Below are 27,396 nucleotides of genomic sequence, written 5' to 3' on the forward strand. Positions count from 1 at the left end.
GTCAGGAACTGGGGTCAAAAACTAAATGTTAGAACAAAAGAATCTCCTGGTACCCCTATCTGCAAGGGTTTTAGGAGCTCTATGTCAGAAACTGGGGGCAAAGACCAGTATATATATTTCACAGCAAAGATCCAGCTTTGGCATGTGGATATCTAGTTTTCCAGCACCATTTGTTGAAAAGACTGGTCTTTCCCCATTGAATGGTCTTGACACCTTTGTCAAAAATCATTTTACCATATATGCAAGAGTTTATTTCTGGACTCTATTCCATTCCATTGGCCTATATGTCTGTCTTTGTGTCCGTACCACATTGTTTTGATTATCTTTGTGTCAGTACCACATTGTTTTGATTACTGTAACTTTATAGTAAGTTTTGAAATCAGGAGGTGTGAGTCCTCTAGCTTTGTTCTTTTTCAAGATTGTTTTGGCTCTTCGGGTCCCTTGAGATTCCATATGAGTTTTAAGGTTGGTTTTTCTATTTCTGCAAAAAAAAAAAAAAAAAAGGCATTGGGATTTTGATAGGGACTGCTCTGAATCTGTAGCTCACTTTGGGTTTTTAACAGTATTGTCTTCCAATCCACGAACACTGGGTGTCTTTCCATTTATGTAGGTCTTTAATTTCTTTCAGCAGTGTTTTGTAGTTTTCATTGTACAAGTCTTTCACCTCCTCAGTTAATTCACAGTATTCTTTTTGATGCCATTGTAAATGGAATTGTTTTCTTACTTTCATTTTTAGAGTGTTCATTGTTAGTGTAAAGAAATGCAACTGAAACTTGTGTGTTGACTTTGTATCCTGCTACTTTGTTGAATTCATTTATTAGTTCTAACAGGGATGGGGGGCGGTCTTTAGAGTTTTCTACATATAAGAAGTTATGTCTCAATTGATTTTAATAGATAGCTATCATACAAAGTAGCTTCTCAAACCACAATGAAATTAAGGTAGAAATTAATAACAAAAGTAAAACTGGAAGATTCACAAATGTATGTAAACAACACACTCTTAAATAACCAATGGATCAAAGAAGTAATCACAAGGAAAATTAGAAAATATGTAGAGATAAATGAAAACACAACACGCCAAAACTTACGGGATGCAGCAAGAAATGCTTGGGGAGTGGTGGGGGCATTGGTAGCTATTAAACACAAATGTTAAAAAACACAAAAGATCTTAAATAAAATAAAAAAAAATAATAAAAGGGTCTTCCCTGGTGGTCCAGTGGTTAAGACTCCGTGCTTCCCGTGCAGGGGGCACAGGTTTGATCCCTGGTCGGGGAACTAAGATCCCGCATGCCACGCGGTGTGGACAAAAAATAAAAAAAAATTTTTAAACACAAAAGATCTTAAATCAACAACCTAACTGTATAAATTAAGGGACTAGAAGGAAAAGAACAAACTAAACTCAGAGCTAGCAGAAGGAAGGTAATATAAGGAACAGAGCCTAGGTAAACAACACAGAGAATAGAAAAATCAATGAAACCAAAAAATCGGTTCTTTGAAATCAACAAAATTGACAAACCTTTAGCTAGGTGGACTAAGAAAAAGAAAAGATTCAGATTACTAAACAGAAATGAAAATGGAGACATTATTACCAATTCTACAGAAGAAAAAAATGATTAGAAGAGAGTACTGTGAACAATTGTATGCCAAAAAATTAGATAACCTAGATGAGATAGACAAATTCCTAGAAATACAAAACCTACCAAGACTAAATCACAAAGAAATAGAAAATCTGAATAGACCTATAACCAGTAAGGAGATTGAATCCATAATCAAAAATCTCCCAACAAAGAAATGCCTTGAACCTGATGGCTTCACTGGTGAATTCTACCAAACAAATTTAAAGAACTAATTCCAGTCCTTCTCCAACTTTTTTAAAACACTGAAAAGGAGGGAACACTTTCTAACTCATTCTTTGAAGCCAGCATTACCGCCATACCCAGATGCCGCTAAAAAACTACAGACCAATATCCCTTATAAACATTAATGCAAAAATCCTTGACCAAATACTAGCAAACTGAATTCAGCAGCATATTAAAAGGATTATACACCATAACCAAGTGGGATTTATCTCTGGAATGCCAAGAATGCTTCAACATATGAAATTCTATCCGTGTAATATTCCACATTAAATAATGAAGGGAAAAAATCCACATGGTCATCTTAGTTGATGTACAGATGTCTTCCTTGTCCACATGAACTAAGTACAGTTTCATTATAACATTCTCATTTTTAATGTTTCCTTCATGTTTCTTAAAAATAATAAATTGAGCATTCTATACTTAATCTTTACAACCCAGTGGGTTAATTAGTATTTTAATTTCCATTTTACCAATAAGGAAACAACCTTGTGACTTCCCTGGTGGCGCAATGGTTAAGAATCCGCCTGCCAATGCAGGGGACACGGGTTCAATCCCTGGTCCAGGAAGATCCCACATGCCACGGAGCAACTAAGCCCATGCACCACAACTACTGAGCCCACGCTCTAGAGCCCGCGAGCCACAACTACTGAGCCTGCGTGTCACAACTGCTGAAGCCCACGCACCTAGAGCCCATGCTCCTCAACAAGAATAGCCACCGCAATGAGAAGCCCGCGCACCACAATGAAGAGTAGCCCCTGCTTGCCGCAACTAGAGAAAGCCCCTGCACAGCGACAAAGACCCAACACAGCCAAAAATAAATTAAAAAAAAAAAAAAAGAAACTGAACCTCAGAAAGATGCCTAAGTTCACCCAGCTAGTAGAATTAGAATGAAGGATTATTCAAGATTCTGGTGTCTTCTAAATTTCCAACAAAGCTCCACCACTTATTCCACCTACTCTTAATTGCTTGGATAAGACCTTCCTTTAGGTGAAGTTAAATTTTTTTTTTCTTTTTAACTAAAGGCAGGACTTTTCAAAGCCTTTAAAAGATGTATTGGGAATTTCCAGAAAGGGGATTTGATAAGCAGCATTTTCCAGTCTTATCTGACACCAAACTCAAAAGAACAAAACTTAATTGTTGACTCTGGGTATAAAGGTGAAAAATTTTATGTACATCTATGAGCTGTTTCTTAGCTACCAGTAGGTACAGTGATGATAGAAGAGACTGGGAATAAGAAGACTGGACAATTCTGCCACCCTCATGCTCTGTGACTTGGGAAAGCTTGTTCACTTTGCTAAGCCTCAGTTTCCTTTTATGCAAAATGAGGGGTTGAAATATTGTCCTCAATTTATCTTTACTCTTTAATGTGAAAATTGGAAAAATTCCAGATGTTTTATTCTCAGTTGAACGAAAATTTTGTTGAAATTTTCCAAATTGAGAATTTATTGAAAACTTCTTGTTTTCTAAGATGAATTAGTTAAATAATGGGAGACAGTATAGCATAGGAGACAACCTGGACTTTGGACATAGTTATTCTAGGTTTCAGTCTTGGCTCCACCACTTATCATTATTCTTAAACGAGGATATTCTTACACAAAGTATATAACCTCTTGAATCCTTGGGTTTCTCGGTGAAAATGAGGGCTTTATTACTTACATTGCCTATTACATAGTAATAGGTGCTTAGGAAATGGAAGCCGCTGGTATTTAATTTGGTAAATCAGTAATTAAATGTGAATAATAAAGATCTGAGTGTAAGAGCTTTAGTTACAGATTAGAGCCGAGGTGTGATCACTTCACTTCCTTAAAGGACTTCAAATTCCATTTCTCCTGCCACTACTAGTGAGAGCATACTGCTTATTGCATAAAGCAAAGCTATCTGTGTTGCAGGAAAGAGAGAACAAAGATCTCTGCTTTTTCCCAAGTTTCTCTCTGGGAATAACTGAAAACAAGTTAAAATATGCATCCTCAACAAGCTAGAGCCAACAAGCCAAGTGGAATTTAGAGAGTACTTAGATTTCAACTCAACCTCCTGCAGTGTTTGTTAGTATAATAAACAGATGAGGTGTGGAAAGAAACACTTCTTAGGAAAGCTCTCTAGTGATTACTGTAGAGTGATTAACTCTAGTTACCCAATCCCTATCCAAATAGTCGAATGAGACATCTGGTTACAACACTGTACGTCTGTTGTTTGTGGTACCTTCCTTGAGTTATACTTAAGCAAGAGATAGATCGAGGATCACAGTATTTCAGATGTAGGTTGCCAAGTGGTGTTGACATCCTACTGTCATCTGATTTGGGAGGAGGAAGTTAGACTAAGGTTGGAATAGGAGAAGGATATAGAATGGTTCACGCACATCCCTCCAATCTCCCCTATGCATTTTGCTAGTTAGAGATTGATTGGGGTTCTGGGTCTTTTTTGCCCTAAAGATAAGTACTTCCTTTCTCCTACTAATGCTGTCAGTCTGTTACATTTGTGTAAATTGATGTAACTAAATGTAATATTATGCTAAATCCTTGGGAGGGCAATTCATTGAAGAGGAGTTAGCTTTGAGAGCTTTGAGGGGAGGCGGAAGGGAGAGATCATCTTGGAACAAGGGATATTTCTCAGTGAGACAGACTTGGATGGGCCTGCCTGAATAGGGGATTTGTGGTACACACTGGTCCTGAAAGATTAGAGGGAGAAGGAGGTGCCAAAGTTAAACTTTCTACTCCTTGAAGCTGTTTTGTCCAGTACCATCTCAGATCACCTCAGATGTCAGTAGATCTGAATGTAAACCAGAGTTCTGAAGAGCAGGCCAGTTAGGTGAAATTACAGATTTAGCTAACCTTTATTGATCACTTACTGTGTACCTGAATTAGTGCGCGGTGTCTTCCACATAATTCTTTTTAAAGAGTCTTGATATTCTCAACTGATAATGGGTATGATGGCACTATCTCATGGGATTGTTGAGGAAACTGTATAGCTCCTTACACAAAGTAGGAATAAATGAGTGATAATGAAAAGAACAATGTTTAAAAACTAGAGAGAGATAAAGAAGTAAAAGTTGATCATTGGCGTGAGGGCAAGATGTTCATTTAAACATATTCTACTGTATGCTAAGGCACTACACTAGGTCTAGGGGATATAGAGATAAACGGGTTCTCTTTGCAAAAGAAAGTTCCTATTAAAAGAATTACAGCCTGCTGAGTTCTAAAGAAATTAGTTTGGGAGGAGCTTGAAACCAATGACTGAGGTTATTAAATATAAAATTCCCTCAGCTTCTGTGTTTCATCTCTCTTCTGTAAGTGCTTATAGCCAAACATGTTATTGCTGAGGAGAGAATTGGTAGCAAAGCTAATACAGTGTCTCCAGCCAAACCTGTAATATTCTTTCTTTTTGAACAAAGCTGGCATTGCAAAGCTTAATTGGCACCGAAATGACTATTGGCTTGACACATATTTAGTTTTTTATGGGACACATATTTAGTTTTTGACTCACGTTGAAACCAGCCCTATTTAATGTAAATTGGAATAGTCCTTTTAAAGTGCATTTTAGCAGTATGTATCAAGAACATAAAAATATGTATATTCCTCTCAGGGAAAACTGAGAATGTGGGGGGAAAAATGTATATTCCTTGGCCCATAATTTTAACTGGATCCTAAGGGGTAAAAGCCTAAATACAGAGAAACTTTATAAACAGAAATGTTCATCAAAGTGCTGTTTTAATAACAGAACATCAGAAGCAGTTGCAAAATCTATATGTAAATTGTTTTAGCCAATTAGAATATTATATAATCATTAAAATGGGTTATGGAGACTAATGCATAAAGGAGTACTTGGTATAATAAGTAAGAATGCTCAAATTTGTGCATATCCTGGAGAGAAGACTCTCATGGAGAAGAGAAAATTGAGAAATCTCCCCAAACCTTGACTGTATGCAGTGATGTGTGAAAGGTGGGGCTTGTTAGTGGAAAGAATGGGGTGGAAAGATTGGTTCCCAAGCCAGGAGAGAAAACACCAGAAGAGTCCTACGAAGATCAGAAAGCGAAGGTGAATGGATTTTTGTCAAGATGCTTACAGTCTAGAAAGGAGAAGCAAAGACCATTAATCAGTTCCCCCTGTATGTTTGTTTTTGTTTGTTTGTTTTTAAGTTTGGAAAGGAGATTGAATCAAAACTCTAAATCCTTTTCTTGGAATACAGGGAAGTGGTAGTGGTTGTGACCACAGGGAAACCTCTCCCTTCCTCATCTTTCTCTAGTATTTAAACTGTCTTAACCTAACTTATACTAGGTTTTTTAAAGTACAAAACTGAGAGAAAACCCAGGTAGCCGACCCATGTCTAGGTTATGAGTTGCATCTGTTTTCAGACAGTGAGTGCCAGATGAGTTCGGCATGTTTTTCATTTTTGGATCCTGTTGGCTAGCTTTGAGGTCAGGAAATCCATTCCCGCACGATGCATTTAGCATCATGATATAATGAATAAGAGTGCATTCATCTTTGGCGGTCTGTTTCCACTTTTCCTCCTAATTTTTTTGAACACTGTATCTTAATATTTCTCTTCTACTTCCACATATTATCCAATCTTCTTGGCTCTGTCTTTACAATATAACCTCAATCTATCCTCTTCTTTCCCTTTTCACTGCTACGATCCTATGCTAAACCAGCATTCTCTTTCCCTAGGATTCCTGTATAGTCTCCTTGCTGTTTCTTGCTCTCTGTCATGTCCTCTACAATTAATTCACAAAGCAGCCAGAATGACTGGCTACATATGGTCATGACACTCCTGCTGAACTTAGAAGTAAGGCTCTGGGTTAGTGATTCTCAACTCTGACTGTACATTAGACTCAGCTGGAAGCTCCTTCCCTTCCAGGAAAAAATTTACCTGTGCCTAGCCTGCATATTCAGAGAATCTGATTAAATTGCTTTTGTGGGGGGGGAGGTGTCTAGATAGCTGTAGATTCCCCTTGGATGCTTCTGATGTGCAAGCAGGGTTGAGAAACACAACCCTAGATGAACTTTCCCTACCCTGCCTACTTCTCAGACCTTATCTGCCAACTTGCCAAGCTTGTTCTGTCTCAGATGTGTCTCTCCCACCCCAGTTTTGTTTTGTTTTGTTTTTCCACTTTTTTTTTTGGCTGTGTTGGGTCTTCGTTGCGCACAGGCTTTCTCTAGTTGGGGTGAGCGGGAGCTACTTTTCGTTGCGGTGCGCGGGCTTCTCATTGCAGTGGCTTCTCTTGTTATGGAGCATGGGCTCTAGGTGTGCAGGCTTCATTAGTTGTGGCACGTGGGCTCAGTAGTTGTGGCTCGCAGGCTCTAGAGCGCAGGTTCAGTAGTTGTGGTGCACAGGCTTAGTTGCTCCACAGCATGTGGGATCTTCCTGGACCAGGGCTCGAACCCATGGCCCCTGCATTGGCAAGCGGATTGTTAACCACTGTGCCACCAGGGAAGTGCTGTTTTTCCACTTTTTAAATAAACGTTTTATTTTAGAATAGATTTACAGAAAACTTTTAAAAATAGTATGCAGACTTCCCATATACCTTCACTCAGTGTTCCTTATTAACATCTTACATACTAGTTTGGTACATTTGTCACAATTAATGAACCAGTATTATTGCATTATTATTAACTAAAGTCCACACTTTATTCAGATTTCTTTAGTTTTTACCTAATGTCCTTTTTCTGTTCTGGGATCCCATCTTACATTTAGTGACTGTGCCTTCTTAGGCTCCTCTTGCCTGTGACAGTTTCTCAGACTTTTCCTGGTTTTTGATGACCTTGACAGTTTGAGGAGCACTGGTCATGTATTTTGTGGGTTGTCCCTCAATTGGGATTTTTGTGATGTTTTTCTCATGATGAGGCTGGAGTTTGGGGTTTGGGGAGGAAGACCACAGAGGTAAAGTGCCTTTTCATTACATTTTATCAAGGGTACATATTATCAACAGGATTTATCGCTATTGATGTTGACCTTGATCATCTTGCTCAGGTAGTGTTTGTCAGGTTTCTCCACTATGAAGTTAATCTTTTTTCCTCCTTTTCCGTACTGTACTCTTTGGAAGGAAGTCACTATGCACAGCCCATACATACCTAAGGAGTGAAGAGTTATGTTCCACCTCCTAGAAGGCAAAGTATCTACATAGTTATTTGGAATTCTGCACAGGATTTGTCTATTCTCCCCCATTTATTTATTTATTCAGTCATGTATTTCTGTTCATATGGACTCAAGGATGTTTATTTTGTATTTTGGATTATAACCTATTACTACTTTATTTTCTTGCTCAAATTGTACCAGCTTTGGCCATTGGGAGCTCTTTCAGTTGATTCCTGTATCACTTTGATATATTCCCATCATTATGGGGTTTTTTGAGCACTCCTTTACTTTCTGGAACTACAGGATTCTCCAGGCTCATCTTGTGTATTTTTTGCTCCAGTCCTAGAATTAGCCATTTCTCCAAGGAACCTGGTTCCTTTTATTGGAGAACAGTATTATAAACCAGAATCTGGGCATTATGTGTGCTTGCTATTGGGGTGTGTGTTGTTGCCTCTAGGCCCTCTCAGCTGATAGAGCAAAGACATACGTGTGTATACTAAGCTAACTAGTTCTATATGCAGCCATCTGTCTAAATTAAACTTAAAAATGAGTTGATTCAGATGTTTCCAGCTCTCACCCACATGGATCATTCCAGCCTTCTCCCCTCGACTATCTGTAACTTCCCGCTTCAACAATGAGAAAACTGGCTCCCACTCTCTGTTTTATTGTTCAGAGTATAAGTATATGGATATAGTGCTTCAGAATTAACATATACAGTGAACCAACTCTGTCAGCTAGAGCACAGTGCTTGTGTGCAGTTCCTTTTGCCTTTAGTCTTACAGACTTCACTCATTTCCAGAGTTTTAGGTTAACACCTTTTCCTCCCACCCCATTCAGTGAGGTTGTTTCATATATTTTTAATACAATTAGATTATTTTGTCACAGTCTGTGTTCCATCCTGGGATCCTCTCACCTTCTAAATTATTTTTTAAATTTCTGTACATTAAGGTTCACTCTGCTGTAAAGTTCTGTGGGTTTTGACAAATGCATAGTGTCATGTATCCATTTGTCTCAGAGTTTTTGCATTTGTCCTTCTGCCTGGAATAGTCTTCCCACATATTTTCCCATGACTGGACCCTTATCTTTCATCAGGTCTCTCCTGAAATGTTATCTCCTTGGAGAGTCCTTCTTTGAGCACCGTATCCTGAGGAATCCCCAGCCTAAATTTTTGTTCATTTATTTTCTCTATGTGTGTGGTTTGTTTTGCTCAGTCTCTCTCTAGTAGGATACAAGCCTAATGAGTGCAGGGACTGTATTTGTATCCTGGATATCTAGAATACCAGATCAGTTAATATTTGTTGATATATGAATAGTCCTTTCCTAGCATATTGCTAGTGCATGTTTTTAATACTCATCAGTAGTGACTGAAAAGCAGGCTTATTCAAGTTGGGCTTCTAGTTTACCCTGATTCACTACTTGTACAATAAAAGGGTTTTGCTTGCATTAGGTTAAGTATTTCAGTATACTGAAGATGTACAGTTACCCTGATTGTTCTCTCCTACAGTGTTCATAACCCCTTTTTTAAAAAGTTATTTTAATAAGTGACGTATAATCTCTGGTCCCACTTAGAATTGTACAGTACCATGGATTTCCTGGCCTGACTGTACATTAGAATCAACTGAGGAGCTTTTCAAAAAACCCACTGATTCCTTGGCTCCATCCCTGACTTATTGATCTCCAGGAAGATTCTGCAAATATGTATTTTTAACAGCCAGCTTAGCATCTAGTTCTGACTAGATAGAGTTTAATTAAAACCCCAGGGTATTAATATACCATGAGTTTTGGTGACATTTTCTAGAGGATTTCACTTTAGTAGCTATGATTATTGAAGCTTATACTAAAAGGTCTTTTTAACTCGGACAGACTTTTTCTGCAGCCTTTTAAGCCCTTAACTGTGTGCTAGGTACTGGGGAGCATTATATAGAGATGAACCACAGACACTGCCGTTAAGGAGCATGTATCCTCTGATAAGGCAGTAGAATGAGTGTAAATAGTCATAATAACTGATAGAAAATAATAGGTTCATAAGAGAGGTAGAAAACATTTTTGGTAAAGACAGAGTAGTCATTCATACCCTGAGAAGAAGGTAAAAGTAAAGTCCCAATTCTTAAAGAGAATGTACAGAGAGGGAGTGGAACCCTGGACATCCCAGTTATCTGCAATGGGCTGTAAGGAAATCAAAAGTTAAAGGCGATCCTATTATAAGCCAGAAGGCAATAGCCAAACTGGTAAGAGGCCCGCAGGGGTCAGGAAAAAATCCACATTGTCAGAGCTGTCAAAGCCAGTGGTTCTTAATAGAGCTCTAGAGTTCTTAACAGAGCTTTCCAATTGCACTATTGAAAATTTTGTAGTATTTTAAACATAAAAATATATTAGCAGGGACTTCCCTGGTGTCACAGTGGTTAAGAATCCGCCTGCCAATGCAGGGGACACGGGTTCGAGCCCTGGTCCAGGAACATCCCATGTGCCATGGAGCAACTAAGCCCATGCACCACAAATACTGAACCTGCTCTCTAGACCCCACAAACCACAACTACTGAGCCCGTAAGCCACAACTACTGAAGCCTGCACACCTAGAGCCTGTGCTCCACAACAAGAGAAGCCACCACAATGAGAAGCCTACGCACCGCAACGAAGAGTAGCCCCCACTCGCCGCAACTAGAGAAAGCCGGCGCGCAGCAACAAAGAACCAACGCAGCCATAAATAAATAGTTCAGTTTAAAGAAAAAAGCAAAGTTTCTATACTACTTGTGTAATTAAAAAAAATAAACGACTGCATACCTAAAGAATGCAAAGTTCAGTTTTTGGTTTTCTTCTTCTAAGCTTTGGAAAGGATATCCAAATAGTCCAAATTAAATCCCTCACGTTGTACATAAAGGAAGCTAGAATTAAAACATGTTTGGTCACTGATCACAGGGCACAGAACCAAAGCGAGAATCTCAGGCTCCTGACTCACCAGTACATGTTATGACATTCTTAGCAGGTTGAGATCAATCTCTTTTTCCTGTTGCTTGCTGGTTATTAAGAGGAATTTCTTGAGGATAGAGACTGTATTGTATTCATCCCTATATCCCTGGACATAGTAAGTAATACACAGAATAGGAAATAAACAGTAGACATGTGTTGCATGAAAGGATGGATGGATGGGTTTGGCTTTTGTATTAGACCTTGAAGCAAGGCTAGAATTTAGCTCTGTGGAAATTCTGGTCATTAGGTGTACACGTAAGCTGTTAGATTTGTTGAGTATCGGACACCTAAAGGGAAATAGAAAATAATGTAGAAAGCTAGGTTGGCGCCACATTATAGAAACAATTGAATGCCAAGCTAAGGATTTTGGATTTTATTATCCAGTCAGCTGAAAACTTTTGAGCAGAGAAATAACACACACACAGGGGAGTGGGGAGACCAGGGGAGGTGGGGAAGAGTTAGAAAGAGGAGGAGAAATTAATTATTTTGACAATTCACTTGAGGTGTCATTAAAGCTTGATTGAAGATGCCGGCTCAGGGAATGGAAATGTGATTATAGATATAGAAAACAGTCAGAACTTGATTACTGATGAAGTATGTAGTTCAAGGGATAGAGTACTCAAAGATGAGGCTGAGGTTCCAGATGTCATATTTGCCTGTATATTTTGGAAGGTGGTGATGTCATTAACACATACAGTGGTTTTAAATGATGCATTTGTGGTACTGGTGCCACATCTACGTAGAAATGTTGAATAGGCTATTGGAAACATGCTGCTAAACTTCAGAAAAGGTGACAGGTCCAGAAATTTATGAGTCATTTGAGTAGAAAGGGTCATTGAGGATTGCCAGGAAGAGGCAAAAGCCAAGGACACATCCTTAGGGAAATTTCTACATTTAGAGGGGATAGGAGAAGAGCCAGAGAAGGAAATTTGGTCATAGACAAAGTGAAACCTGAGAATAGTACAAGGAGAAGGGAGTAGGGAAAGTACATATTGGAGGGAAGCATCTGAATTACAGACTTCCTTTGATAAAAAGTTTTACACATTTTGAATTATAAGCTAATAGGTAAAATGATGTAAGTTAGTGAAAGGCATTACATTTGCAGAAAACCTGCATTTTTATATCAGTATGATAAACAATAGATGTTTAGCATTAAAGACTATTTTGCTGGGCGCAGAGGTTGAAGAAGTCTTTCATTTTTTAAACTTGAAATTGAGAGAATATTGATTTTGATCAAGTAGTCTTGAAAGCCTTGAAGTTTTAAAAGACAAGGAATTTTCATTTTTTTGTTGTTGTATGGGAGTAACATCTACAATAACTGACTGAATAAATTCTGAATAGTGACATTTTACCATACTTGAGTATCTGCCTTCAAAACTTTATTTTCCCAGCGGTATTCATAAGTATTCTATTAGGAGTAAAAATATCCAATATGTACTGTTAGTTTTTCCCTAAGTAACTTTTTGTTTTTAATCTTTCAGGATCTGACTGGCATAGAATCTATGGATCAATGTCGCCATACCTTGGAACAGCATAACTGGAACATAGAGGTATAATAGGATTCATTGTGAGCTTACTTATATTTCTTTTTCCCTGGTCTGATAACAAATCTCAAAGACACGTGTTTTTTTTGTTTGTTTCTTTGTTTTTTTATGAATGTCTGAAAATTTTTGTGAAAGGTAACAAACTGTACCTTTTCTGCAAAGTCCCTCCTTTTGCAATCCATGTTAAGTTTTGAGATTTAGCCATTTTGGATACATTTTAGCTCGGTTCATTCATCCTATGTAGCAGGTCTCCTCTATGAGTATACCATTAAAAAACCCCACCGCCCTGTTAAGGCTTTTCCTTTCTCTACTGTCTTGCTATCACAAAGGAGCCTGCAGTCACCACGCAGGGCTGTCTGGACGCCTGCTTCTGGGTGGAATTGTCAGTGGATGGCAGGTGACACGTATTTTTTTTCACAGCAGGAATCTTCTCTCAATAGATGTTTTTTCAAATTTACAGCTCTTTAGTCTTTAAAAATAAATTTGTGAGAAAGGTGAATTTTATGATCAAAGTTTATAAAATCATAGAAAAGATTGTGACCAAATCTCTCAGTATAGTGTCCCTCTCTCTTTATTTTTTCTTAATTACTCTTCGAGAAAAATACTGGTTTTTAAATATTTGATTTGTAACCAGATACCATCATGTGAACCTTTTTCTTACATATTTTATAATTTATTCTTTTGGATTTTCTAGATAGTTGTGTCATCTGCAACTGCATGATTTTTTTTTTCAGTATATGGATCTTTCGGTTTTTTTTATATTGAATTGGCTAGAACTTCAGAGCAGTCTCAATTAATAATGGTAATAGCAGACATCTTGTCCTCACTATAATGCCTGTGATGTTTTATTATCAGGTATGTTTCTGGTTACGTTATTATTTTGAGATAGAACTACTAGAATGTAATAAGCTCCATGAGAGCAGAGTTCTTTTGGTTTTGTTAACTGCTGTATTCCCAGCATATAAATTTGATCCTAGTATGTCTTAGGCTCTCAAATATTTATTGACTCTTCTTCCATTCTTGGTATATTAATATATATCAAGAGTGGATGTTGAATTTAATCAAGCACCCTTTTGATATCTGTTGAAATTACTGTTTAATTATGATATATTATTTGAATAGGGTGCTGGATTTCTGAAAATATACTCCTAAGTGATATTTAGTTATTCAGCACTATTTTTGAGCAATTAAATTCTAGGCTCTGGTACTATGCCAGCAAATAAGACGAAGTCCCTACTCTCATGGAGCTTAATTCTAGGTAATTTAACTTTGCAGTAAATGCTATGAATAAGATGAGTATAGAAAATAGAACAAAGAGGATCAGGAAAGTTATTTTAATAGGGTGGTCAAGTAAGGCCTTTCTGGGGAGGTTATATTTGAGCTGACACCTGAATGATGAAAAGGAATAACGAATGTGCACATTTAAGGGGAATGCGTTTTAGGCAGAGGGAATGATGTTGCTCTGTATGATACTCTGGTGTTGTCTCCTTGTTAGGCTTTGATTTCAAGCATATGCTGGCTTTATAAAATGACTGACTTGATAAAATGAGTTGAGAAGCCTAGATAGCATAGATTTTAAAGAAAGCACTTGAAAACTTATTTCTGCCTGTTCTTTATTGACTTCTTCATGGTTTCCCCATTATTCATAATCTATTTGTTGATAAGCTTTCTTAGAAGATGCTTTTTTCTTAGAGATTTCCAGGTTATTTAGCATAGGCTGTACAAAGCAGCATATCATTTACTCTCTTCTGTGTCTGTTCTATTATCCTCTCTTCTCATTGTTTTTATTATGCTTATTTTCCTTTTTTAAAAACAAGACTTGCTGGAGACTAGTTTATTTTATTTGTTTTGTTTATAAAAAGCTCTTATATTTATCAGTTCCTTTTTTCTGTTTATTAAGCAAAATCTCTCTTTAATGTATTTTTTCATACTTTTGTAGGTTTATGTTCCTTTTTTTAGCATTATGATTTTTGCAGCTTTATTTGTACTCTTTCTTGCATTTAAGGCTGTGAATTTTCTTCTGAAACTGTATTTTAAAAGTTTTTCATTTTCTTCTTTGGCCCAAGAGTTATTTAGAAACATATTTGGAATTCCTAGTAGCTTGTTTTTTTTTGTTTATCCTTTTCATATTAATCTTTCATTTTATTTATATAATTTAATATTTATATATTAAGGTGCTTGTCATTTAATAACATTATAAAATATATATTTTTAAAAAATTAAATTCTTAAAATTTAGAGAAAAATATAGAGATAAAAGGAGCCACCATGTACCTACTATCCAGCTCCTGAAAGCAGGCATTTTGCAATACTTGTTTCAAATTTCTCTTAAACAAATATAGATAAAATTGAAGCCCCCATTGTCAGTTGCTTGCATGTCATCCTGTCTGCACCCCCTCCCTTTCTTTCCTTTCTTTCCTAGAAGTAACCACTATCGACAACAGTGGTTGTCAAGGAATGTGTTTTTTGTGGGATGAAGGTTTGGTGTCTGTATTCAATCAAGCTTATTAAATGTACAATTAAAATCTGCTGTTTCTTTTTTTTCTGGTTACTTAATAAGACTACTTGACATGATGAACTTGAATGTGGTTTTATAGATTTCTTTATTTTTCATTGGTAATATCTTTGTTTTTTCCTGATTACAAAACCAATACATGTCTACAAACAATTTAAGAGTTTATAAAGTTGAAAATTAAAGTTCTTAATAACCATACTTGAGATAACTACTTTTGATGTTTTAGTATATCATATGTCCTTCCAGACTTTCTTATATATACACCTCTGCTTAGTGTGCTGATAATATTAACTTTCCCAATGTTAATAACAAATATATCAAAGAGAATGCTTTTCTATATGCTGTGGGAAGACAGTACATGGTGCAAATAAAATGCATTAATAAATTCTGTGTTTATTTGGTGGGGGAGATGTTCTAACTTTTATATAGTTTGACTATTTTATTTGATGCATGAAGACCCGTGGCCATTAGAACTTTCTTGTAATAACATATCCTTTGTTAATATCAGATGATGCTTTTTACTTTAAATTCTAATTTGGTTTATTACTATTGCTGCCCCTGCTTTATTTATTTATTGTTTTACAACTAATCTGGTATAATGTCAGCCATGCTTTAACATGAAATGACGTATAGAAATATTAAAAACTTGTTGCAAAAATACCCATGCACCCACACAGGAAAAGAATTCCAGTGTTAAGAAGAAAATGCTCACCCTTAATCCCATCATTTCATGGATAGCTAGTGTTAAATTTTAGTGTATATCCTTTCAGACTATTTTTGTTCGTTTATATGGCTATATAGGTTTAAATATAATTTTCTTGTTACACAAATGGGATTATGCTATATTTACATTTTTTCACTTTTAGTAACTCATAAAAATAATACATAAAGATAACTGTCATTTGAAGACATACAGATGGTGGCCAATAGGCACATGAAAAGATGCTCAACATCACTAATTATTAGAGAAATGCAAATCAAAACTGCAATGAGGTACTATCTTACACCGGTCAGAATGGCTATCATTAAAAAATCTACAAAAAACAAATGCTGGAGAGGGTGTGGAGAAAAGGGAACCTCCTACACTGTTGGTGGGAATGTAAGTTGGTGCAGTCACTGTGGAAAACAATGTGCAGTCACTGTGGAAAACAATGTGGAGGTTCCTCAGAAAACTAAAAATAGAATTACTGTGCGATCTAGCAATCCCATTCCTGGGTCCATATCCAGATAAAACTATAATTCAGAAAGATGCATGCACCCCTGTGTTCATAAGCAGCACTATTCACAATAGCCAAGAAACAACCTAAATGTCCATTGACAGATAAATGGATAAAGAAGATGTCGTGTATATATACAATGGGATACTACTCAGCCATAAAAAAGAATGAAATAATGCCATTTGCAGCAACATGAAGTTCAAACAAAGCCTAAGATTAAATATGAAAAAAATCCTGCTCAGATCATTTGCCTACCACTGTTTCTCAGTCCTACACACCCAACATAGCAATATTAACAATTTCTTTTGCTTTTTTCCCAGATATTTTTGTGCCTGTCTAAAAATATGTATATTTTTCTCCAAAGAGCTTCTATTTATATGGACTGTATCTATTGATATCTATTACCATATGACAAATTAAAACTGAAATTGTTCTGTTTATTAATTCACTTTAAAAATAATAAACTCGGGACTTCCCTGGTGGCGCAGTGGTTAAGAATCCGCCTGGCAGTGCAGGGGACATCGGTTTGATCTCTGGTCTGGAGGATCCCACATGCCGCGGAGCAACTAAGCCTGTGCTCCACAACTGCTGAGCCCGTGCTCTAGAGCCCGTGCTCTGCAACAAGAGAAGCCACCGCAATGAGAAGCCCGCATACTGCAATGAAGAGTAGCCCCCGCTCGCCGCAACTAGTGAAAGTCTCGCGCAGCAACGAAGACCAAATGCCAAAAATTTTTTTTAAATAATAATAAATAAATAAACTCATTACATGTTAACATTAATGTTTGCAGACTTTTTTGTCTGGCTTAATAGAAAACAGCTGGATTTTCATATTCACTCCTGCTTGTAATCTTTTGTGATACGTAGTTTTAGTTGAAGTATGTGAAGAAAATCTGGCTTCACCCAGGTATGTAGTTTACCATTTTAACCATTTTTAAGTGGCATTACAATTTAGTGGCATTAATTTAATTACATTTACATTGTTGTTCAACAGTTACCACTATCCATCTTTTTTTTTTTAATTTATTTTTGGCTACATTGGGTCTTTGTTGCTGCGCGTGGACTTTCTCTAGTTGTGGTGAGCAGGGGCTACCCTTCGTTGTGGTGTGCGTGCTTCTCATTGTGGTGGCTTCTCGTTGTGGAGCACAGGCTCTAGGCGTGCGGACTTCAGTAGTTGTGGTGCGCGGGCTCAGTAGCTGTGGCACAGGGATTTAGTTGCTCCGTGGCATGTGGGATCTTCCCGGACCAGGGATTGAATGTCCCCTGCATTGGCAGGCAGATTCTTAACCACTGCGCCACCAGGGAAGTCCCACCACTATCCATCTTTAGAACTTTTTCATCGTCCCAAACTGAAACTCTATACGCATTAAACAATTACTTCCCATTACTGTCTCCACCCAACCTCTGGTAACCGCAACTCTTTCTGTCACTATAAAATTTGACTATTCTAGATACGCATATAAGTGGAATCAGACAATATTTGTCTTTTCGTGTCTGGCTTATTTCACTTAGCATAACGTTTTCAAGATTTATCCATGTCACAACGTGTATCAATACTTTATTTTTTATTATCAAATAATATTCCTTGTATGAATCTACCACAATATCTTTATCCATTCATCAGTTGATAAACATTTGGATTGTTTCCCCTTTCAGTTCTTGTCATTAATGTTGCAGTGGATATTAGTGTACAAGTTTTTGTGTGGACATATGTTTTCATTTCTCTTGGGTATATATCTCGGAGTGGAATTGCTGAATCATATGATAACTATGTTTAACCTTTTGAAGAACTGCCAGACTGCTTCCAAAGAGGCTACACTATTTTACACTCCCAGCAATGGTATATGATGGTTCCAATTTTTCCACATCCTCACCTATAACTTGTAACATCTGTCTTTTATTATATTACAGTCATTCTAGTGGTTATGAAGTAGTATCTTGTGATTTTGATATGCATTTTTCTGATAGCTAATAATGTAGTACATCTTTTTATATATTTCTTGGTCATTTGTTTATCTCCTTTGGAGAGATGTCTATTCAAATCCTTTGCCCATTTTTAAATTGGATTGTTTGTCTTTTCAATGATGAGTTGTAAAAGTTCTTTATATATACTGTAGATACTAGATGACCCTTATCAGATATATGATTTGTAAATATTTTCTCCCATTCTGTGGGGTTGTCTTTTGACTCTATGTTAGTGTCCTTTGATGCACAAAAGTTTTCAGTTGTGATGAAGTCCAGTTATCTATTTTTTTCTCTTATTGCTTGTGCTTTTAGTGTCTTATCTAAGAAACCATTGCCTAATCCAAGGTCACAAGATTTTCACCTGTGTTTTCTTTGGAGTTTTATAATTTCAGCTCTTATATTTAAGTCTTTGATGTATTTTGAGTTAGTTTTTGTATATAGTGTGATTTAGGGGGTCAGCTTCATTATTTTGCATGTGAATATCCAGTTGTCTCAGCCTCATTTGTTGAAAGACTATTCTTTCCCCATTGAATTGTGTCTTAATATTTGAAAACATGAAACCTACAGGACTACATGAAGTTAGCCATATGGCAAAGTTTAAAGCCAACTGTCAAGGTTGGAGGACACACAAGTCCTCCAAAAGACCACCCTCACTTTTTTTTAAATTAATTAATTAATTTTATTTATTCATTCATTTATGGCTGCGTTGGGTCTTCATTGCTGCCCGTGGGCTTTCTCTAGTTGTGTTGAGAGGGGGCTACTCTTTTGTTGTGGTGCGCAGGCTTCTCATTGCGGTGGCTTCTCTAGTTGCGGAGCATGGGCTCTAGGCGCACGGACTTCAGTAGTTGTGGCACATGGGCTCAGTAGTTGTGGCTCGCGGGCTCTAGAGTGCAGGCTCAGTAGTTGTGGCGCATGGGCTTAGTTACTCCGTGGCATGTGGGATCTTCCCGGACCAGGGCTTGAACCTGTGTCCCCTGCACTGGCAGGCGGAATCTTAACTACTATGCCAGCAGGGAAGTCCCTACCCTCACTTCTGACAGCAACTGCAAGTTCAAGGTGTTCCTAAAACCACCTTCAGGTTTGATAATTCACTAGAAGAGCTCACCGAAAGGTATTATAACTCATGGTTACAGTGTATTACAGGGAAAGGATACAGATTAAAATCAGCTAATGAAAGAGACACTTAGTGCAGAGTCTTGAGTTCCAAACACAAAGATTCCTTACTTCTCTCATGGAATCGGGACATGTTACACTCCTCATGGAATCGGGACATGTTACACTCCTGGCACAAGTGTGTGACAATATGCATGAAGTATTACCAACCAGGGAAGCTCACCTCAGCTTCAGTGTCCAGAGTTTTCACTGGGGCTTCATTACATAGGCATGATTGATTTGATTGGTTGCCTATGTAATTGAACTCAGTCTCTAGGTTGACTGATACTGCATTACCCAAAATCCCCAGCCTAAATTAAATGGTTGGTCTTTCTAGGGTGGTCAGCCCTACCCTAGGTTCCCATAGCAAAGATACTCTTATCAGGTGTGACATAGATTATCTCCAGAAGTCGAAGGCAGAGATCAGACCTCCTCTTGTGTAAGGCCAAATTTTTTTACTACAGTGGGACAAATATCCATTTTCAGGGGCAGAGTTAGGAAAGGAATGAGACTTTTTAACTGAAGATCGTCTGTCTGCCAGGAATTATATTAGAATCTTTGTGTATGGTCACCTCATTAATTTTTCAAATTAACCCTGAGAAGTATTGTTTCTTCATTTTGCACATGAAAAACTGAGGCACAGAATCCAAGCAATTCTTCTGAGTGCTGGAGCTAGGATTCAGACCTAAGTTTCTCTGCTCCAAAGCCAAGCCTTCCATCAAACACCAACCATCAGGATTGCTCCATTGCACAGCTCTGGGGACACAGTCTGCTTTGCTGTGTTCTCTGTGGATGGTTTTCCTTACGCTTGTACAGTGAAGCACCTTGTATCCCAGCCACCCTAAATAACACATACCATCTTAATAAAAGCAGTGAGCTTCCAGACAAGTTCCTAGTACTCCTCTACTGTGTATGAATTCTGGAGCCATCACCACACATTGCCTCCCACCATAGCAAGTTAAAGAAAGGTTCATAATTATATACTCCCTGGTGACCTATTTTGAAACACCAGCAATGGTTGTCTCATCTCTTCTAGGTTGATTTGAGCATCACTGAAGTTCTTGCTACTCTTTTCTTCTCAGGCTGCTGTACAGGACAGATTGAACGAGCAAGAGGGTGTACCAAGTGTTTTCAACCCACCACCATCCCGACCCTTGCAAGTTAATACAGCCGACCACAGGATCTACAGCTATGTTGTTTCAAGACCACAACCAAGGGCAAGTTATTTCATAGCTGGAATTTCTCCCTTTTTTATTTTAAAAGTTCTTTCACTTGGTTATGTTGATCTCTGTATGATAGGAACAAAAGGAATATTCAGAATATAAAGCTGTTAGCTTGACCTAGCTCCTTGGTAGGTTTATTGGGTTTATCATTTTTCCTTTATTCCTTAATGAACCAATGAAAGTATCCTTTTTTTTCCTGTTTCCATGCCAGTTATTTGAAGAGTTTTCTGTGCCTTGTTTATAGCACTTCATCTACATGTATTTACATGTCTAAAAATGTTTGCTATGTGTTTAATAGATCTTCCACTCTTAAGTTAGAGTGTTTACTGAATTCTTTGTTGCTTCATTTTACTTAATTTTAAGCTACTTCTAGGGAAGTACTTGTAATCTCTGTGGGAGAAATTAGTCTTGAAGGGCTAGCAGCGAGGAGGTGGTTCAGTTAAATTCAGCAAGCACTTAAGAGTGTTCCAAGGTCCTTGATATTTTGCTGTTGGGGATCTAGAGATGAATAAAGAGGCATTCTTCCCTCTTCAAATTATTCAGTCAAATTAGGGAAGTCAGGTGTGTATACTGATAGTGAACACTCCAGAGAACTTTTTGGAGTTTCTTATTCTTGGAGTTACACTCACCTCTTATAATTGGATTTAGAATTTACTCCATCACTCCTTTTTGTGGAGTACTTGATAATGTTTTAAAAATAGTTTCTAAGTAGATGTTTTGGGGTATTCTGAAGTAGAACAGCACAGATTCCTAGAGCAATTATATGATTCAAGGAGTAGTTCTAGGGAATTCCCTGGCGGTCCAGTGGTTAGGACTCCATTTTCAGTGCTGAGGGCCCAGGTCCAATCCCTGGTCAAGGAACTAAGATCCTGCAAGCCGTGTGGTGTGGCCAAAAAAAAAAAAAAAGAAAAAGAAAACTTTTTTCTTTTTTAAATTAAAAAAAAAAGGAGTAGTTCTGTATGTGTCCAATGTTTCTCCAGTTGTTTTGGGCTTGAATGTGTTTGGGACCCTAATGTCCACTAATGGGGCTCCAGAGCTCTAGAGCTCCCTGGCCATGGACACAGAGGGTCTCAGACTAACACAATATACCGTGTAAGAAATGTTTTGTAAGCTATAGAGCCTTATATATTTGCTAATTAATAATAAGAGCAGCAGTAATCAACACTGTTAAAATAATAATTAAGAGTATTACCAAGATTAGCAGCTGTTTGGAGATTTATAATTGTGGTTAATATAATTATTTGTCATTTATATACAAATGTTCAAGGTAGCAGTAGTGGTTATCTTTCTTGTTATTTCTATATACCACATTTTAATATATTAAGTCTAAAAAGGAAAGAATGAATATTTATGATTTAGAGAGGAAAACTTGCAACTGAATTTGACAGCTAATGTATGTAAGTAGCTGCAGAATAAGTGTTCAAGCAAATTTAATACAAAAATTATTGTATAAAAGAAAAATATAATAGTATTAGATGAAGTGAGGTCAAAGGTAGTTGGTTTTTAAGAAGGATGAGGTGGGCCAGGAAAAGGGAACCTTGTTTTGCAGAGGGAGAAATTACAAGAAAAGGACAAAAAAGAATGTAAATCTTAACTAGCAATTAAGGTATTAGGGATTGAGAGAATGATATCTAACTTTGTTTTTGGAATTTCAGGGGCTGCTTGGATGGGGTTATTACTTGATAATGCTTCCATTCCGGTTTACCTATTATACAATACTTGATATATTTAGGTATGTACCTTTGTATGTATGTGTTAGTAGTAACAAGGTAGACGTTGGAGCTGAAACATAGACCAGAATAAGGTTTATGCTCTATCAATTTTGGCTGCCAGTTTGTCATCAGATTGAATACTTTTCCTGAAGTATTCATATAGCATGAAAATATTTTCGGTTTTTCAGACATAACAACAGATGTTATCATTTTCACAAATAAATCTGCCTCCCTATCCCACATGTTTGTCCCCCTACGTTCCCTAGTTAATCTTCACACCCTTTCCTTTCCAACCTCTGTTATCTTTACTAGCTTCACACTCCTTGTAACTTTTACCCTAAATCATTTTACAACTCATAATTCCAACAAATTCTTTTGCTCTGAGATGACCTACTTTCTTCTAGATTCCTCCTATAACAATTTCACCATTCTAGACACACCTTCTGTACATTTTCCTCTGTCCTGGCAACCCATAGGTTGCTGGCACTGGAACCCTTCCATATGTGTTCCCCCTTGCTTCACACTTTCACCTTTCTTCTTAATTCCTTCATGTACCATTTGGAGAGCTCAGCACAGGAAGCTACAGAAAGGCTGGAAAATGTCAAGGGGCCCAAGTTTCTGGCACATCAGACTTGGGGTGTCTGGTCTGGAACTCAGTAGTAGATGAACCCACACCTAGACTTCATGGAGAACTAAAATGTTTTATGGGCATCCATGCCAACAGATGGAACCTTGCATACAGGGCATTCTATACCTTCCTCTAAATATGGGCTAATCTTTGCCTTGCTCTAGGGAGCAGAGCCTGAAGGTAAGGACCCAGCAGCTGCAGAGGATCAGACAATACCTAAGAATGGGCATGTAAAAACCTTTAAAATCATAATGAAGTCTTAGTTGATATCTCTATTTTTTTTAAAAAGCTGATTGTCCTAAATTGTGTTGGCCATTGGAATATATTGTAATGAGAAATAAAAAAATTAAAACCTTTATCCATTCATCAAAATTTGAAAACTTAAAGAGTAATAAGATAATCCTAAAATACTTGACTTCAGAGAAAGTTATCAAAACATTAATCTTCTTAAGGATTTCTAATCACTCCCTCACATACACAGCTTCTTACTTTTGTTTTTAATTTGCTCTGGAATGTTTGTGTCAATGAGTTTGATTTGATTACTCAGGAGAAATTCCAAGTGAAATCATGTTTATATGGGGAATTTGTTAAGGGGATAAGGAATTGGCTCGATATTTGGTAAGGAAGGTATCATAGTTTAGTCAGCTTTTCTATGCTGATATTTCTTTAAGTATATGAATATTGTTTGCTTTCTTTGGGAAAAAATATGCATGGCATGTGTTACTAATTTTAATCCGACTGTATCATCCAAGTAACTTATTTAATGTTACATAGCACATTGACTTATCAAGCCCCTGCTCCTTTGCCTTTTATGGAAACCCAGAGGATAAATAACTGGTACTATACAAATGTGATAAGATGGGCTCTTTAGAAACAGATGTGTGGTACCGTCTTTAACCTTACAGTAACTGCCAGGTCTCCAACTCTGCCAGTGTTGTCTAGATCCATTTTATAACTTCCTCCATGGATGCTATCAACCATAAATCACTGAGCAGAATTTACTTGCCCCGTTGAAGAGCAAGTCAGTCATGACTGCAAGTTTGGATTTGAAGTTCTTGTCCATAATTTGAATAGTTTGGGAATGTGGACTCATAATTCAAAATCCCAGGAGAACAGAAAGGAAAGGGAGAGGCAAGTAGAAGAACCAGAAAGAGATACAGCTCTGTTCTAGAATAGCACTAATAGAACTTTCTGTGATGATGGAAATGTTCTATATCTGCAGTGTCTAGTGTGGAAGCCACTAGCCACATGTGGCTGTTGAGCACTTGAAATGTGGCTGGTGTGAGTGAGGAAGTGAATTTTTAAAATTGTATTTAATTAAATTAATTTTCTTGGTAATTTAGATAGCCACATGTGGCTCGTGGCTGCTGTTTTAGACAGTGCCGTTATGGAGAGTCTGGGGACACAGCCTGACCTGTGATCTTTTTGGATATTGCGTCTTCCTTTCCCAATTCTTATAGCCCTAAATTTTTCTGCAAAAAGCACTCAAGATTTGTTTAGGCCAGTGTTGGAATTTATAATTCTAGTAATTTGCATTCTTCTTAAGCAGACAGTGGTGTAACACTTGCTGCTTTGTGGCTTTTGAGCTAGCCTGTACTCTCAGGTTTGATGGTCCACTCACAGACCGTTCACCTCCCTTTGCTGCCATGCCCATGGCTCTGCTATAGGAATCTTTACAAACTGGCCCACTCCATATGCACTACAGTAAGCCGATTCATGTGATATTTATTCCTTCCTCCCCAGGTTTGCTCTTCGTTTTATACGGCCTGACCCTCGCAGCCGGGTCACTGACCCCGTTGGGGACATTGTTTCATTTATGCACTCTTTTGAAGAGAAATATGGGAGGGCACACCCTGTCTTCTACCAGGGAACGTACAGCCAGGTCAGTGCCACAAACCATATAGATGCCAATTTTTGATATGATTCTATCCTCAAAGGAAAGCATAGCTTAGCACTGATCATGTCATTCTTTGATTCAGAAACTTTAAATAGCTTTTTATTGCTTACACAAAAAGAGACCAAGCCCTTTAGCTGGGCCCTCCTTGATCTAATCCCAACCTCCTTTTGAGGTCTTTCCTGCATAACTTGTTTCCCTATACCCTAGGTTCCAGCTGACCATTCCCTTAACATACTCTGTACTTTCCCACCTCTGTGCCTTTGCTTTTGATTTACTGTTTCCTCTATCTAGAATGCCTTCCTCACATTTTTGCTAATTGGAATCTTGCCCATCCTTCACCAGCTCATGTCACTCCCCTCTTGTACCCTTTCCTAATTGTTGCGCCCTACCCTGCCTACTTGCAATCTAAAATAGTAGTCTTTCCTTTTGTACTTTCATAGTGGTTTTCTTTTTTTTTAAACGTTATAGCAATTTCACATTCTTCCTTATTTTATAGTTGTTTGTGTTAATGTCTTATCTCCTGTATCAGACTGCAAGCTCCTCCTTATAGGCAAAACCTAAGTCTTGTATCCCTCGCAGAATTGAATAAGGGGATAGACCATAGACTCAAAGCAACACATCTCATTCAACCCAAGCCACGCAGACATTCGACTGTTGTTACCTCTCAGGGAGCAAAAATTAGGAGTTCTATGGGTGTTGGGCATATCTCTAGTTTACCAGAGAAAAATGTAGAAGTAACACCTTATGCCTGAGGGTGGTTCTGCAGCCTCCAGGATTCCTGGATCTATCTGGAGAAAGAGAAAAATGCTTACTCTTGCTTCCTTCTGTGATTCTCCCACATCTGCTTTTTCCCACTGGCTGCTCCCACCCCACTCAATGAGCATTAAGCACGTACTATATGCCATGCATTGTGCTCAGTGCTAGAGATACAGACATGAATGAGATGGGCACCTCTCATACACCCTCTTTGCTGTAATCCTGAAGGTAGACCACCAATGGTCATTCAGGAAATCTTAATTAAATTGTAATGTACTTGGGATTCTGCAAATGCAAAAGCATACACAGAAATCTGGGACACTAGCCTTGTCTTTGAAGATCTTTTAAACCCCATGCTCTTTAAAATGCCCTTGGGTCCCTCAGTCCCTCATCCCTGCTTGGTATGTGGCCTTGGATCAGGCTTATCTTCGCAGTATTTTTTATGTTGTAGCTGTAAAGTGGCAAAACTCTCATCTCCCTTTTCAGGTCAGATTTTCCTGTTTACATCTTCCTTTAGATTGTGGGAACAGATGACTTTTCTGTGATTGGGTGGGAAGGGGGCCTTTTTTTGTCAGCCTGCCTACTCTTATGTGCCTGATAGAATTTAAATCCTAACAACACTAAAAACTTTTTCATTGAAGCTTGTTAGCATGGACTTTTTGTAGGGAGAGAAATGCCAGGGTTATGAAGGTAGGAACCCAGGAATTTTCTGGTTTTCTTGCTCACCTTCCCTCATTTCTTCTTTTGTTCCTAAATACGTAGCTGTATCCATTAGGACCCTTAGCCTAACTAAAAGTTTGAGGCACAGTCATCATCATAATTTGTGATCTTTTGTTTCTCACAGGCACTTAATGATGCCAAACGGGAGCTTCGCTTTCTTTTGGTTTATCTTCATGGAGATGATCACCAGGACTCTGATGAGTTCTGTCGGTAAGTGGATTGATTTTTTTTTTTTCCCTCTTTTCTGATCTTATCTACTGATAATTTGTAGTAAGCAAGTTCTTCTCATGTCCTCTTCATCCCTCTCCACAGCACCACACTCTGTGCTCCTGAAGTTATTTCACTAATAAACACTAGGATGCTCTTCTGGGCATGCTCCACAAACAAACCTGAGGGATACAGGGGTAAGTCGTGTTTCTTTTGCCTCATTGAGATTGTTGAGATATCTTTGGAATAATCTGGAAGGACATGCCATTTATTGCATGAGTATTCTGTGGCTGACCGATCCTCTCAGCAGTCCTGAGAGATGGGGGTTGTATTACCTCCACTTTATGGTTTAGGAAACAAGCTCAGAGAGTTTAAGCCACTGGCCCAGGATCATACAGTTAGCAAGTTTTGGAGCAAGCTCAGGTCTGTCAGGCTCTAGCCCATTCATTACAGTTAACAATTGCCAGAGCCTGTTTTATTTTTAAAAATACCCAGTCCTGGGGCTTCCCTGGTGGCGCAGTGGTTGAGAGTCCGCCTGCTGATGCAGGGGACACGGGTTCGTGCCCCAGTCCGGGAAGATCCCACATGCCGCAGAGCGGCTGGGCCCGTGAGCCATGGCCGCTGAGCTTGCGCGTCCGGAGCCTGTGTTCCGTAACGGGAGAGGCCACAACAGTGAGAGGCCCGCGTACTGCAAAAAAAAAAAAAAAAAAAAAAAAACCCAGTCCTGGCCAGCAGCTTGCCTTTAATCTTAATGAGCTTTTTACTGAAGAGTTTATTCTTGTCATCAGCAATTTTAACAGAGCTTCTTGCACAATGAGTTTGAGTACCCTGAGTGCTGATAGGGATTCAGAAAGCTCAGATCTTTGCTGACTATAACTAACTCTTAACTGGAGGTAAATATCTTTAGAAGTCAGTATAAGATATAAAGGCATCTAGTGAAGGAAAATGTAGTTACTTTGCAGCTACTT

The 27,396-nt window shown here is 38.0% G+C and overlaps 1 protein-coding gene across 1 annotated transcript in view; it reads left to right on the forward strand.

The window, feature by feature from the left end:
- Positions 1 to 27,396, forward strand: part of FAF2 (Fas associated factor family member 2) — a 59,882-nt gene that overhangs the window by 20,852 nt on the left and 11,634 nt on the right. Inside the window, exons 2-7 of the mRNA XM_079915438.1 lie at positions 12,378 to 12,446; positions 20,368 to 20,502; positions 22,164 to 22,240; positions 24,592 to 24,730; positions 26,346 to 26,431; positions 26,534 to 26,625. Coding sequence (XP_079771564.1) covers positions 12,378 to 12,446; positions 20,368 to 20,502; positions 22,164 to 22,240; positions 24,592 to 24,730; positions 26,346 to 26,431; positions 26,534 to 26,625 — 598 coding nt within the window. The remainder of the gene's footprint in view (positions 1 to 12,377; positions 12,447 to 20,367; positions 20,503 to 22,163; positions 22,241 to 24,591; positions 24,731 to 26,345; positions 26,432 to 26,533; positions 26,626 to 27,396) is intronic.

This window comes from Stenella coeruleoalba (assembly GCF_951394435.1).
Source record: "Stenella coeruleoalba genome assembly, chromosome: 3".
In the NCBI taxonomy this organism is placed as follows: domain Eukaryota; kingdom Metazoa; phylum Chordata; class Mammalia; order Artiodactyla; family Delphinidae; genus Stenella; species Stenella coeruleoalba.